Source organism: Gossypium arboreum, chromosome 10, assembly GCF_025698485.1.
Source record: "Gossypium arboreum isolate Shixiya-1 chromosome 10, ASM2569848v2, whole genome shotgun sequence".
NCBI classification, from domain to species: domain Eukaryota; kingdom Viridiplantae; phylum Streptophyta; class Magnoliopsida; order Malvales; family Malvaceae; genus Gossypium; species Gossypium arboreum.
Genome location: NC_069079.1, coordinates 123,964,906 through 123,981,520, shown reverse-complemented (window position 1 = coordinate 123,981,520; position 16,615 = coordinate 123,964,906). Strand labels below are relative to the sequence as shown.

Sequence of the window (16,615 nt, the reverse complement as noted above, 5' to 3'; positions counted from 1 at the left end):
TCGGGTCGACCCGACCCGCGTCCAAAACGACGTCGTTCGTTTATAATAGGGGGACCAAAGCGGTGCGTTTTGGTCCCTATAAAAGCCAAAAATTTTGTAAAAATCATTTGAGAAAGGAAAGGAAAAAAAAAGAGAAGAGGAGAGAAAAGAAAGGGAAGAGGAGAGGAGCTCGGTGGGACTCAGCCTGGGTCCGGTCGGCCGGACGGCCGCGAGCTTCAGCCGGTGCATGTGGCAAGCCCACCGTCTGATGGTGGGGAAAATCAAAAGGTTATTTTTTTTTTTGCTGTTTATTTTAATATTGTGTTATATTTTTAATATGTAAGAATTATAAAAATGAGCTTAAAAACGAAATGAAAATGCAAATAAAAAAAAACCTTTAGGCTTTGTTAGTTTCTGATTCTTCGGTCTTTTATCTACTTGCTTCATTGTTATTTTTGTATCTAAACACTGATGATGTTATTATTATTGCTCTGGATGGGAAATGATTCTCTTTTCTTGTGTTTTCAAAATGCCAAAATCCCAGCCCTTACATTGTTGTTCTGATGGCTATTTATAGCCTATATTTCTTACATACTTTATTATCATTTTGCTATTCTATGCTTCGCTTGCTACATTGTTTTTGCAGGGTATGGGGCATGATGGCCGAGGTCGGGCGTGCTAGTGGGGTTCGTCGCCGGTCAGACGGCATGGGGCGTGGTGGGTGAGTGGGGTTCGGCGCAAGTGGGCAAGTGGGGGCTAGGGTTAGGTTCAGTGGGCCATTCGGGTTTGGGCTGGTGTTATGGGTTTAGGTTAGCTGGGGTTATTGGGTTTCTGTGTATTGGGTTTTGGGTTTAAGGGTTTGGGGGTTATTGAATGGGTTTAGTTAGGTTTAATGGGCTTAGGGTCTAGTTGTTGGGGGTTACCTAAGTCCTATTGTAATGTATTTGGGCCTGAGTCTCATAAACGGCCCAAAATTGGCCTATAACATTCTGTCAGCAATATTATTTTCTTCTCTGGGAATATGCTGAAGGTTCCAGTGACTCAGAACCTTCAAAAGTAAAATAATTCTCGTAACTAAAGTAGAATTAAAAACAACGCGAACTGCTTCATGAATAAGATTAACCGCATAATTTTTAAAAAATATATCATATAACTTTTTTTTGGTGAAATGTAACAATTAATCGACCAAAGAAACAACGATTCCTCCTTCATTAATAAATTCACTAACTCTCTTTCATATCTAAATTAATTGAAGTTAAGCTTAATTGCAGAATCTCTAAGACATCATTTTCTTTCCCTATTCGATCAAAAACAATTAAAGTCTCTTATATCTAATCACATAGTCTTTCTACTCGTCATCTCGCACAATAGTTATACATTAGCTATCAACGTTACCCTTCAATAACACTTTTAAGTTCCAATATCTCACCTCATCTTACACACAGACCAATACAATTTCAAAAATTTTCTACACCCACCTTCCTTTGATAACAACTAGTTATGCTTACCCGGATGATGATTAATCCATTAGTTCTATCAATGACTATCTAAAAATGAACTTGATATATTTATCTAACTTAAACTTTTGTATATTTTTTTTTCATTATTTGTCTAATGAAGATAAAGAGAAGAATCACTTTCATGTAACTTTCAATTTAATTTCACAATTTACACCATTAATGTTCGATAAGAGAATCCCTTAATTTTATTTCATTATTTTACATGCTTTTTTTTTCATACTTGTTTCACGAATCATGTGTAAAATTCGTGAAAATATGATATATCTTAATACCATACTCAATTTTGTTGATTATATTTATGTACTTTGAATGTTCGTATAAGTATTGGGTGAATATATTTTAATATAAATAACAAAATAATCTATTATAGATTACTTTATGGTCATGGAACAGGTTGGATGGTGTCGCAATTATGCTGAGGTTTATGCACTTAAATTTTCTCGTTCACCTTAATCAGTGGTTGACTAAAGCCACCACACACTTACCCATCACATAGTTTCATATCTAACTTTTCAACCACCCCATTTAATATTGAAATCCCAACCCCACTCCCTAAAAAATCCATTGAAAATTTACATTTTTCTCTTGTAAGTTCCACTCATGTGCTAATTAATTGTGCTCATCTCCCCACGTCACTAATTCATTACAATTAATGTCATTGTTTCAACTCACAACTTGCAATCAACATTTATTTTCAACTACTTTAAGATATTTTTTTGTTCAAATTTGCACTTATTATCCCGTAATAGAAATATGTGGATAGTAGAGCTGTTAATGGGTTCGGTTTTATTTAGTTAGATTGATTAATTAAACGAAATTCAGAGGTTTAATTGGTTTAATTGATGATATATAATAATAAATAATAAGATTTATTTGAAATTGATAAAAAAAATTTGGAAAATTATGGTTACAAATTATTTTTAGAAAATGAATTGATTTTTTGGTGTTTAGGCTCGGTCAACTGGAATATGTATTATCTATATATTATCTATATAGGGGATCCACCAATTGAGAAGATTCATCGACTTGAGACGAAGAGAAAGGTCTATCTATTTTATTTAGTTATTCAATTAAACCAATAATTCGTTATTGGAGCATATAGCAACAACCATTTCATTTGACATGCATATTTTTTTTAATTTTTGAATCGATTTACATCTTTCATTTATGAAAATTTTTTGATGTAGTGAGTAATAGCTCTGGTTGTTCGCTATTCAAAAATTCTTGTTTAGGCAGTTCATACCATCCGTACATAATGTTTTGATCTAAGATTTCAATTCTTCCATGTTTCAACAGCAACATATTGTTTCATGGAGCTAAGGTCCAAAATATGGATGATTCTGCATAAAATATTTTTCGTTGGTTGACAATTTTTTTTAAATCAAATTTTGAAAGTTGTAGCATTTCCTTCTAACAATCAAATTTATTTTATAATAAGATCATACATAAACTTAATAATAAATAATGTCTAATTAAAACTTAATTTAAATTACATATATTACATATGTGAGAGTAGATAGTGATACATTTAAATTGGAGATAAATGAAGCTAAACATGTTTAAACAAATACACATATTTATATAACTAAAATATTCATATTTTGTAACATCCTCAAAATCCCTTTGGTCATAAATAATATGAGATAAAATCTTATCGAAATAAGGTATAAGATCAAAGAAAATGAAAGTTGCAATATATCAAAAGAGAGTTAAATCAAGAAGCATGACATGATGTGTTAAGGAAGGAACTAAGTCATAAATATGTGAAAAGTTTTTGACTCAAGTGTAAATATTCAAAATTTAGGGGATCAAAGTGTAAAAATGAGAAACTTGAAGGACCAAAAGTGAAAATAATCCAATTTACTAAGATATGGAATTGGCATGCAGGGACCAAATTGAATAGGTGAAGAATTGTGAGAGACTAAATTCTAATTTTACCAAATTAAGTAATGATTTAAGGATAGAATTTTGAAAGACCATAAAGGGTAAAATGGTCAATTAGCAAGAGGGAGAATTCTAGAATATAATGATGATGTTGATAATATTTTGGTGATTTTTTTAATTAATTAGTTAAATATTATTTTATTAATATTTTACTTAGATATTTATTATTTTTATTTAGAAAATGGTAGTATAAAAAGAAAGGAAGGATGAAGGAAATTTATCATCCTTCCAACGTGAGTGAAAGGGTGAGAAAGGAAGTTTTCTTTTCTTTACAATTTAGTCCTTTGCCATGAAAACCTACATTTTTATCCAAAATTTTTGAATTTTTCCTTAGATATTAAAGAGAGAAGATGAAGTAGAGGTTCTAGAGAATATTTTCATCAATTTAGAAGCAAAGTAGAGGTTCTAGAGAATATGTTCATCAATTTAGAAGCAAGAAAATAGTATATGAAAGTGGAGAAAATGGGAAGAAAAAGGAAGGAAAGTGGTGAAGATGAGAAATGCATGGAAATGAAGAAATTCTTGACAAAGGAAGTAAGTTTCATACTAAATCTACTTGTATTTCAATAGATTGAGTTAAAGATATTTTGAGTTTGATGTGTGAAACATGTATTTAATAAAAATACTAGAAATAGAAAGTAGTTGATGAAGACTAGACTTAAAACACTAAATTGGTAAGAGAGAATGTGATTTGTTTGGTGAAAAGTACTAATATTAAGAAATGAATATGTAATCTAAATATAAAAATAAGTGACTAAATTGTATAGTAATCAAAAGTATGGCAATTATGTGTGATTGAATGAAAGATAGTGCAAAGAACCTTGGAAAAGAAATATTTTCATTAAAACAGTTTGGACAGCATTAACTTTTAAAATTCACCTAAAATTATAGAAATTTAGTTAGAGATTGAATTGAATATGGAATTAAAGCTTATTGAGACTAATTTCATATGGAAGAAACGGTGAAAGAAACGGGATTTTATAGTTTGAGATATATTAATTTTCGTGAAACAAGGTCGGAGTAGATTTGAGTTCCCCTATTCTGAATTTGGAAAATCATAAAAAATTGTAAAAAAAATGATTATGAGTTTAAATTTATATGTTTAAATTATTAATGAGTCTATTTTCAATAAAAACAAACGAAAAAAATCATTCAAACCACGTGCTAAGAGATAATTAATTTTTAGTAAAGAAATGTCAAAGCTGTTAAGCAACAGAACAGAGACAAATTTGAATAATTTACTGTGCTGATTGGCTGAATTATAAATTCTGAAATTTTATGGTAAAAAATATTTGAGTCTAGTTTTAAAAAATCAAGCGGATCTTAATTTCGAATTCTGTAACTCAAGATATAAACAATTTAACGACTATGACTCAAGTGGATAGCTTTGTTATGAACATATAAGTAAATAGTTGAATTATAGACAATGTTACGTATAAGCATGTTATATATTAAAAGCTAAAGGTTTTAATAAATATATACATAAAGGATGTGGAATGGAGAGGGGAGGAAAAATATATGAATATATATATATATATATATATATATATATAAAGTGAATTTGAATTGTTTTGAAATGGTTGTAAGTGATGGAATGATTAATACATGTGAATATGTTTAAACAAATTGATAAAATAATAAGTGAATAATTGTTAATTGATGTGATATTGAATTCTTGTTAAAATTTTATGAAGAATTAAATTAATTAGCACAATTTAGAAATAAATATGAAATATAGATAAAGAGGGTAAACTACTTTGAAAGTGCAAGTCTTCCAATGGTTTTAGTTGTAAAACTTTAATATTTGTGCTTATTTTATAAACTTTGTTATCTTTTATTGAATATCATGCTTTTATGAGGATTGGAGATTAGAAATAGATGTAAGTGGATGATATGTAAAATGAAGTGGTACTTATGACATCTGAATACGGTTCAGGTAATGATATAAATAAATAAAATAAATCGTGAAACTTGTAGGAAAATAGAGACAACGTCACGATAACAAGTTCACCATGTCATGACGTGAAAACCCCAACATCGCGACGACAGTTCAACATTTTTTATGAACTATACAATTTGGCCTTTGATCAATTGTGGATGTTTTAATAAGCTCCTTTAACTCATAATTAGTTCTATTGTAAATTCAATTATTACTGAAACGAGTTAATGATATATATTAATTAAAGAATATGATACATTGATCTGAAATTTTCAATAGTTGCTTCGACAACAAATGTGACATCCTAATGCCTTGACTCGGCAATCGGGTTGACTATGGGGTGTTACATATTTTATACTATAAAATATTTATTAATAAATATTTTCAAATTTTATTATGTATTTATTATCAAAATATTAATATAAATATTTTCAATAATATATTAAGACTATTATTTAAAATTATTATTGTTAAATTAAAATTGTAATATCAAATAATTTATTATTTTAATAAATTATATTAATAATTTATTATATTATTGAATATAAATAATTAAATTGGTATGTTTAATAATATTCAACATTAGAATATTTTATATTTTTATTATCAATATAACAATATCAGCCTTGATTCAAGTTAATTTTATATAAAATAAAACTACTGATAAAGTAGTTTTTTGAAAAATGATTTGTACTTTTTAATTACATTTTAATTTTTCATTAAACAAACTATATTCTATTAAACAAACAAAAAAATTACAGAAAATATTTTCTACAACTCATTTACTCTGAAGCAAACACCTAAAAATCTGAAAACCTGGTTAAAATTTGGGAAACTAAAATTTTTTATTAGTTTTAACAAAATTTGGATTTTTCATTATGTTTTCATTCATTTTATTTTTCAAAATATAGTTTTCTTAATATTTCATTTTTTTATTTTTAATTATTATTAATATATTAATTTTTTAAAATAATTGAATTAAAAACTAAAAATTCAATCCCTCAAACTGTGGATCGGTTGTTACAACATTGGTTTGGTTAATGTTACTTATAAAGGCTTAAGCAAAGAATGGACTGGTCTTAGGGAAAAAAAGAATATGTCCATGTTTGATCTAAATTGGGCAACGTGATGAGCAGTGAAGAAGATAAACATAAAATTCATTCATTTTCATCATTTTGTATGAAACCTTGAATCAGGTTCAGTCTTCTATAAAGAGGAAAAGATTGAGTCACAATTTGATTTTTTGAAATTTTATCTATTTTTTATATATTTTTTAAAATTAAGAACAAATTAATAGAATACTTAAATATTAAGAGATTAAATTTATTATCATGCTAATAAAAAATAATAATGTCAGACTTCCGTTAGTAACTTAACAACAACAGAGGGGCCAAAAAATCAATTAAAATTTTATATTCAAAAGTACAAAATAAAAATACTCTTATAATTAGCAGACTATTCGTGTAGTTTATACCTTTAAATATCTTTAAACTTGAAAAAGGCCTAAATCCAAACAGTCAACACCATACGCACTAATGTTTATATTAATGGTTGACGCCAAAAGAACCAATGATGGTCCTCATTTATTTATACTTTTAGAGGGATTGACCACTTATATTTGGAATTCTGGTTATTTGGAACCTTTGTATCTTTGACTGATTACTATTGTTGTACTATCTTTGACTGTGTATGATCTATGAGATGAACTTCTTCTACATCAAAAAGAGAAAAAGAAAAAAAAAAACCCTTAAACCCCTAAAACAAGATCAAATGATCATGACCTAAGCCCTACGCCCAAGTACTAAACATAACATACCATACATATAAGGGCCAAGTTCAAACTTTAACCAAATTTCGATGTTAAAGTTTATTTATTAAACAAATTGAACACATTAAATTCATTATGTTCATGAATAAATTTATTTGTGCTCATTTAAAGTTTATTTAAAACTCAATTTATTGTTCTATTAGCATAGATTAATAAAATTATTATTTATGTGTTTATTTTATTTATTTATAATATAAGTTTTAATACTTATATTTCACTATTTTATATATAAAAATAATATATATGTTTATTTATTTTAATGAACATGAACAAATAAATATGAATGAAGTAAATTTTTTTTTATTTTACTCAAAAAGATATTGTTTTGAGTTTTGTTTTACCTGCATAATGTACCACAATTGGAATTGTTTAGTTACTGACCAAATTTTCGACAATTTATTGTTTTCCATATGAGTTTGCAATGGTTGATGTAAGATTTGACGGTGTCTCACATGGAGTGGTACTAAGAGTCAGTAATATGGTGGTGGGCACAAGTCTAGATCCAAGCAGATAACAGCAAAAAAACAGCCAGAACCATGCAATACCATTTCTAACAATAGATATGGCAGATACCTAAATGACTTGGAAATAAATTCAAACAGAAATGTCTTTCTTTTATAGCTTCTTTAACTGTTTAATGCAAAACCGCTGATCATCATTGAATGTTGAGAGCATTTTCTTTGAATTTTATATCTTTCCTCCATATATTTCAAAACGATTACATTAAAAGTAAACCTAAGCTACCATAACAGGATCACCAAAAGTCTGTCCCAAATGTTAAAGACACCTTGTTTTTCAAAGAAAACCTGTACTTACTGAGAAAACTCCTTCGGTTTCTTGCAGAAGATGACTTCAGAATTTTTTGTTGCCCAAAAAGACACTTGTCAATACTGTCTTGGACTCCAAGGAATCCTTAAGCAACCTCAACGCCTACCAGGGAGAACAAACAAAAAAAAACACTAAGAATCATGATATATATATAAGAGAGAGAGAGAGAGTAGTTTTTAAGAGTTTAAATACCTCATTCATTCCCAAATCAACAACCTTCTCTTGAAGTGCTCCAACATCCTTAACATTGAACTTGTTGAGCATAGTAAATTAGTAATGCTGGAGACTGTAGACATTGGTTTAACAGCCAAATCGTTCATCACCATATATGTCACTACCCCTTTCACAAATCCTCCTCCATCAGTTGTTTCTCCTTTCCCGACATTTGGACCTACAACCGTCACCTCAGTCTCCATCCGTTTCTTACACTGAGGACAAGCCATGCCCGAATCATCAGCCACATCGCGATGATAACTGTTAGGACACATGTACACTTTCCTACCCGCATCATAACCAAGCAAGAGTGGGACACCAGAAGCTGGAGTTGGAGCCCTAGGGTTGAGCAATGAATCTTTGTTTTGGTTGGGTTGCATGTAGGTTTCACTGAGCTTTTCGATACTCTCGTACAGGCTTCCATGAGAACCCACCATAGAACCCACCATGGAGTTTGTTTTGAGAAGCTTAGTAACAGTGCCAAGAGGCAAACAAAGGAGGTTAAATAGAAAATCAACAAAATCTTTCCCTGCTTCAGCAAAAAGGACTTTGTTACTCTTGCAGTCAATAAGGAGCTTCAAGAATCAAGCTCACCTTAGAACTCGCAGCCATGGTTTTTGCAACAAATTAACACTGTGGTGAGCTATTTTGTAGTGAGCTGAGCATGCTCCATCTTATAGGAGAAGTTAAATTGTTTGTGTGGGGTTCCCAAGGTTTAATTATGATCTTAATTTTGTTTATACCATTTAAAAGCTTGGTTATCGGAAACAAGCAAAGTTGCATGCGGAGAAAACACATAATCGATGTGATCCGGCAGCTTTATCCAAATCTTAATACTAGCTTCGAAAGAATCGATGCATAATTATTTGATTAGCAACTATGCAGAGAAAACACATCGCCTCTATCCATTTCGTAGCGAGCATGAAGATCAGGTGTGCAGTGCTTGTGATAAGTTTACGTATTTCACAAACAAATGTAGGCTTTGCAATTTTAATTTGCATCACAACTGTCTTACAGTGCCACTTACAGCTCAACCCAGATCTGATGTATATCCTTTCACACTCACTTATCATCATCTGACAATTATTCAGAAAGTCGTCCAATTTCTACCTTCACCACCAAGGTAAGTCCCTTACTTTATCGTTTCAAATTCACTAACATCTTTAACGTTGAACTTGTTGAGCAATTATGACAGTGGTGGGACTCGAGGAGCCCTTAAAAACATTACCAGAAACTAAAACCTAGCAGTGTTGGCAACCACGAGAGGAACACTAACAAATAATACTTTGGACTGGAACTTGATGGGCCATTCCAGAACAGGAAATAAGCCTCCAAAAATAGGCGTATGCCGCAATAAGCGGCGAGCACACGGTATTCTTTAGTAAAAGGCGAAAGAATAGTTCGCTCTGTACTCACCGCACGGCTCCGTGATTTTACCGGGATGATTCGCGCTTTCATTTATAAAAGATGGTAGAGAGGCCTTATCTGTCTTTATGAAATGTGGGATTCTGCTACTTTCTAAAACCTTAGCAACTTCTTTTCCACCTCATTAAAAAATAAATGAAAAATCCAAAGATACCAAAAACACCAAACTCATGACTTTAGGCATTACATTTTTGCCGCTAGCAACAACACCATAGACAAAACCCATAGAAGCTAAAATTCAATAAATAAGAGATGCTACTAAAATTAAATATATACACAGTGGATTCAGAAAACAATACCATTCTCCATAAATTTCATTGTACAAACATTCACAATTGTTTTAACTTCTAAACTCAAATTTTAATTAATTAACAAATTAATATAATAAGAAATACAAATTTATGCATGTAATTCCTCCCTTCCAATAAAAATACAAGTGTTGGTAGTTATCAATTAATGACTAATGGGAAATAGATGGCCAAAAGCAAAATATGACTACTTTCCTTCATTGGGTCTCAAACAAACTGTGTTGAAGTGATTCACAAGGGATTCTTTTAACTATTTTCAACATACAGATGGTGTAATTTTTAGATCATTTAGCTCTAACAATTTTCAAGAGAGATTGGATCCCTGCATGCAAATTTACATATACACTTAAAAGGGTGTAACATGAAATGGGTTGGATAACCAATGTCATTAAATTCAAATCTTTCCTGTTCATTAGCATTTATCACTCCTATTAATTTAAAGCTCTTTTTCATTTTGTCATTTCGAGATAAAACATATTTTTAGCAGAAACTTATAAAATTGTTAAGTTTAGGAAAAATTGTTCAATATTTTTAGAAATCATGTTTTCAGATAAAACCATCATAGTGGAAAGTAAGTTAAATCCAAAAATCGAAAACCAAGGCCAAATAATTTAAAACAGTCCAGAGAGTCCCAGAAAATACAAACTCTCAAATTGTAACGCAAAACTTAAATAAAAGCTAAAACAAATAAAACAGTTTTGGTTAGTGGTCACCGTTTGATTCCTCCGCAGCACCGATCCGCTTAACTCTGTGGATTACCTGTACAGATTAAACAGAATCGAGTGAGTTTACGTGAACTCAGTGTGTAACCTAACAGATTTAAGCTTGCACACAACCAGAAAATTAGAATCAAACAGATAAAGATTTGGGCCTAAGCCCATTACAATCGCAGATGCATGTTCGGGCCTAAACCCATATCAGATATAGATACAGATACAGATACAGATACAGAAATACAATCATCATCAGAAATCAGATATCCTACCCCCATCCTCTACACACTATCTCCGACCATCCCAACACACAATGTGGGGTTTAAAACACCCACCCAGCCCTACACACCATATTGTACGAATGCGGCACATAACAGATATACGCAGCCACACTGCCAGATAATAGGCAAAACTGCCTTTTAGAACACTTCCTCCATTATAACAATCCCTCCCTAATAACTGTAACAAAACAGAACATGTATACAGAATTACAGATAATACATGCTTAACATGCTTATAAAAACGGATAGCAGATATACATGGCGCAGACATGCTCAGAACAGTACATTAATCTAGCAGAACACATAGTTTTAGGGTTAGTAAGCCTTTACCGACCCTACGGTAGGTCCACATTCGACTAGGATGACCCATACGTCGACCCTACAAAAATTTCAGTATAATGGGCCCACGTGCCCGTGTGGCTTGCTCGTGTGGGCCCATACGCCTAGATTGGTATTGCCCATGTGGATCACACGGCCTGACCCAAAGTTCACATGCATGTGTGGCCCACACGCCCAATCTAGTTTAGCCCATGTAGGCCGCATGGTCGTGTCTTGCGCATGGCTTGGCCTTCGTCATCACACGACCTTGTCGTTGCACACGGCATACCACACGGCCGTGTGGCATGGACAGTAAGGTTTTTGACTTTTGCTGAAAACTCGTTTTCTTGTGTTTCGGGTACACACCTAGTGTCGTTTCTGCAATGAAGAACTCCCGAGGCTCCTGAACCTACTAACAGTACAAAAAACCCAATCAATTTCACTTATCGAGATCATTCCAACCAAAATCCCAAATGAAAAAATCGAGAACAACCTCAAACAAAGGTTCAATTTCTTACCAAAAGTGAAACGATCGCTCGAATAAACTACTTGCTAAAAGACACGTCCTAGACCCCTTGAACAGTACCTAAACAAGAAACCATCATGTTACTAAAAACCCCGAAATCAGTTTCCAAGAGCTCAAAACTTCACCAGGACTTACCTACAATGGACTGAACGAAGGTTACAGCGCCCCAACCACAGAGATTAGAAAACAAGAAGACGAACAGAAATCCAAGAAGATCGAAATCAAAGGCAAAACTTAGAAGAGGGAAAATTAGAGAAGAAACGTCAAAAATCTGAGTAGAAATTCGGTAGGAGAGAGAATATTTGAGAAAAATAATAAAAATAAAAATAGGATATCCCCAAATCCCTCAAATTTCTCCCACTAAACCCACTACATCTCAATAAACACAGAATTTTGATTCAATCAGAACTCTCCCCGATAACAGAGCAAAAATAAACTCTCATGCTCGTGTAAATATTCAAACAAAAAACCTCCACACAACACACAAACTCCCTTACCACTCGAACCAGCAGGCTCATTCTGACATAGTTTACAAATAATTAAATATAAGCCCACTAAGCAAGTATAAGGCTTACATCAAAAAAATACCAAAATTTACCAAAGGTAAGCCTTGAACTCAGGACCTCTTAAACACACCCAGAACACTTAACCACTAAAATATACAAATATTTGTGTCAAAAATTTACAGAAGCAGACATGAAATTTGAGGCGTTACAAATGGTGTAATTTTTAGATCATTTAGCTCTAACAATTTTCAAGAGAGATTGGATCCCTGCTGTAATACCCCAAAAATTTTTACAGAAAAATATTATCCGTGATATAGTAAAATAAGGAAATAAAGTGACAAAAAGGGAATTTTTGAGTTATGTAAATATTGGGAAGTATATTATGATATATTAATTCAAGAAAGGACTAAATTGTAAAAGTGAGAAAAGTTTTATTGCACAAGTTTAAATACTCAAAATTTGAAGGGTTAAAGTGTAATTATGAAAAAGTTGAAGAACCAATAGTATAAATATTTTAAGGGTGGAATGATCTACAAACTAAGGAAATTGGATGAATTAGGACCAAATTGAATAGATGAAGAAATATGAGGGACTAAATTACAATTTTACCAAATTAAATGATGACTCAAGGATTAAATTTTAAAAGATAATAAAGGGAAAAATGGTCAATTGGAAGAGAGAAATCTAGAAAGTAATAATGATGCTAGAGATATTTTGATATTTTATAATTATTTAATTAGAAAAATATTATTTTATTAATATTTTAATAAGATATTTTATTATTATTTTATTAGTATATAAAGAAAGAAAGATGAGGAATTCTCATTCATCTTTCCCATGCAAAACCAAAGTGAGAAGAAGGAGAAAGAAACGAAGTTTTCATTTCTTTACAATTTGGTCCTTCTATTAAAAATTCACCATTTTCACCCAAAAATCAAAAGAATTTCCATAGCTACCAAGAGAGAAAATTGTTAAGAAGACTATGGGAAGTTAGGATATCAAGCTGGATTCAAGAAATGGAAGCTGAAGGAGAGAAAAAATCAAGATAAAGATTGAAATCAATAGAACAATGTAAGAACATCATGATTTCAATATATTTTTAAGTTTGATATTATTGAAAAAGCATGGGATTAATGTTAATGTAGAGTTTCCTTACATATGGTCCTATGTTCTTGATATGTTAGTGAAGAGAAAAAAAGAGAAAGTGATGAGAAATAGTGTAGATAAAGAAAATAAGGGTGTTATAAACATGGTAAATAATATCTTGCACTAAAACAGTTTTGGACAGCAGCAGTAGTCTAACTTTGAAAAATCACCAAAAATTGTAGAAATTGAATTATAGGATGAATAAAATATGAAATTAAAGCTTATTGAGTCTAGTTTCTTATAGCAATGGAATTGTAAATCATGAGATATAATAAATTTTGTGAGAGAAGGTCAGAATGATTTTGGGCTCCCCTGTTCTGACTTTGGAAAATCATAAAAAATTGGAGAAAAATAATTATGGGCTTAAATTTATATGTTTAGAATCCTGAATGAGTCTGTTTTCAAGAGAAACAAATAGGAACATCATTCAAATTTTGTACGAGGAGATATTTAATTTTTAGTGAAGAAGGGTCAGAACTGTCAAGTTGCAGAACAAGGGTAACTTTAAAGAATAAACTGTACTTATTGGCTAAACCAAAAATTCTAAAAATTTTATGGTAAGAAGATATATGAGTCTAGTTTCAAGTGAAATTAGCGGATCTTAATTTGGAGTTCTATAACTCCAGCTATAAATAATTTAGTGACTATGACACAGATAGACAGCTTGAATATTCATAAAAGTAAATAATAAAAAATTATAGATAATGTTACTTACAAGTGTGTTATATACATTAAAGATGTGGAATGGAGAGGAGGAGGAGGAAAATATATATGAATATTCAGCTAGCATGGCTAATTTTCATGTTTTAGGCTTAAGGACTAAATTGAATAAAAGTAAAACTTCAGGGGGCAATTTTGTAAAAATGTCAAAAATGACCAAATTGAAGGGAATGAATTGTTTTATTATCCAAATTAATAAATTGAATGAAATTGTCAATTTAAGATCGGGTGAAAATTGGGAAAATGGTAAATTACCAAAAGGCCCCTGAATCTTGATATTTCTGCAATTTCGCCAGGTAAGTTCGTATAACTTGAATTATATTTTTAAATACTTGAAATGTATGTTATTGATGTGAATATGATTTAAATATCCCTTGTATGAAAATTGATGAAACATTGATATATTTGATAAAAAGGGGAAGAAATCCCGGTTGAACGAAAAGGAATTGACGGTAAAAAGGATCTAGCTTGGACGGGTAATCCTATCCTGATATATCCCTCCCGAAGAATACATGTAAAATGGATTTAGCCCATACGGGTAATCCGAATTAGGTTCTGTATTTAGCCTGAATTGGTAATTCAGATCAAAGCTCATTAGAGTAATTGCCGCTGCGAGGATTTAGCTGACTGGTAATCCCTTTATGAGATAAGGTTTATGGAGTGTGCTTCCTGAAATGAAATGTGTAAGACCATGGTTGAAAGATTTCATGGCAACATGATATGAAATGTGTAAGACCATGGTTGAAAGGTACCATAGCAACATGATATGAAATATGTAAGACCATGGTTGAAAGATGCCATGGCAACATTACGGGAAATGAATAAGGCCATGGTTGGAAGATACCATGGCAGCGTGGCATGAAATGAATAAGACCATGGTTGAAAGATATCATGGCAACATGACATAAAATGAACAAGACCATGGTTGAAAGATACCGTGGCAACATGGCAGAAAATGAGTAAGACCATAGTTGAAAGACACTATGGCATCATGTCAAAGATATATAAGACCGTGGATGGGAGACGCTATGACATCTATTGAACAATTGATATTCAGGTAATATGTATCAGATGACAAATGGTTATATGAAATGGTTGTGTGAAATGTTTACAAGGACTGGTCATATGAAATATATGTACAAAATAGTTGTATGAAATAATTATGAAGATAGATAAACGAAATAAGAATAAATACATGGAATATAATTTATGTTAAGTTTGATATAAATTATTACCGGAATAAATATACATAAAATATATAGAAATGATGGAGCATGAAATATTGATATAATGAAATGAATGATATATACTTATGAAGAAACGGTAAGAGAATGATATGTTTCATGACATGTACATATATGATTATCTTTGATATGTTGATACAAGGAAATTATGTAAGTAAAGATAATTATTAAACTGAAGTGTGACATGTCGAGAAAATAAGTATATCAATGTTGAATTTATATGAAATATGTACTAGTGTACTAACAATGTTGCTGTTTGATGCTTATACAAGTGCCAAGCTGTTGATTGAATGGTAATATATTTATTTATATGATGCATTGAATCGGTAAATATTTAATTGATTTTTTTTAGGTGATCTGCAAATTCTAGTAATGCTCCGAAACCCTGTTTCGACGGTGGATAGGGTTAGGGGTGTTACACCTGCATGCAAACTTACATATACACTTAAAAGGGATCCTTTACCTCAACTACTCCCATACCAGTAACATTCTAGACTTTGAACTTTGTTGAGCAAAGAAATAGTTAACATAGGCCTCCCCATTAGTTCATCCATGACCGTACAAGTAACACCCTTACATGAGGATGAACCCTTGTTTGTAAGTTTCCCAAGAGTCATATTTTGTAAATAATTTAATTTATTTATAAATTTTAAATTCTTATTATTTGTTATGTTTTTATTTAATATAAATAAGACTATTTTGAGAATATAAAAATTGATAGGGATATTTTAGGTAGAATAAAAAGGCAATAGAAATAATTTAGGCATTAGAACTTAATAAGGACAATTTAGGCATTTAATTTTGTAAACAAAGTTAATTTATTTATTTATAAAATTTAAAATTTATTTTAGTTATTTTTATTTAATATATATCTATATAAAATATATTTTACCTCCTCTTTATTCCAAGAAAGTTAATAGGGTTAAAGTAGTCATTTAAACTCACCATCTTTTAATTCTATACTACTTTAATAAATAAAATATTTTGGGTGAAAAATTATATCTTTAAGAAATTTACTTGCAAATAGTCTATTAAAGGTGCAATAATTATGCATATTATTTATTTTATTGAATAAACATATTAATTTATTAAAGATACTGTTATAAGTATATTTTATCATATTGATAGTAATTTTTGAATACTACAAATACAAGTAAAAGATTAATGTAATATTGGT

General features: G+C 30.9%; 1 protein-coding gene, 1 long non-coding RNA gene and 1 other non-coding gene across 3 annotated transcripts; 1 reads left to right on the top strand and 2 right to left on the bottom strand.

The window, feature by feature from the left end:
• The first annotated feature begins 3,645 nt into the window (after positions 1 to 3,645).
• Positions 3,646 to 5,631, top strand: LOC128282468 (uncharacterized). The gene is made up of 2 exons (XR_008272746.1): positions 3,646 to 3,977; positions 5,421 to 5,631. It is a non-coding gene; the product is annotated as an uncharacterized LOC128282468 (long non-coding RNA).
• Positions 5,632 to 7,884: 2,253 nt separating this feature from the next.
• On the bottom strand, positions 7,885 to 10,975 carry LOC108488185 (uncharacterized). The gene is given in 4 exon segments (XM_017792480.2): positions 7,885 to 8,140; positions 8,231 to 8,311; positions 8,314 to 8,826; positions 10,916 to 10,975. Coding segments are annotated over 4 exon segments (732 nt in total). The 3' UTR covers positions 7,885 to 8,062.
• Positions 9,560 to 9,676, bottom strand: LOC128283165 (U5 spliceosomal RNA). Its single transcript, XR_008273507.1, has one exon. It is a non-coding gene; the product is annotated as a U5 spliceosomal RNA (small nuclear RNA).
• Positions 10,976 to 16,615: the final 5,640 nt, after the last annotated feature.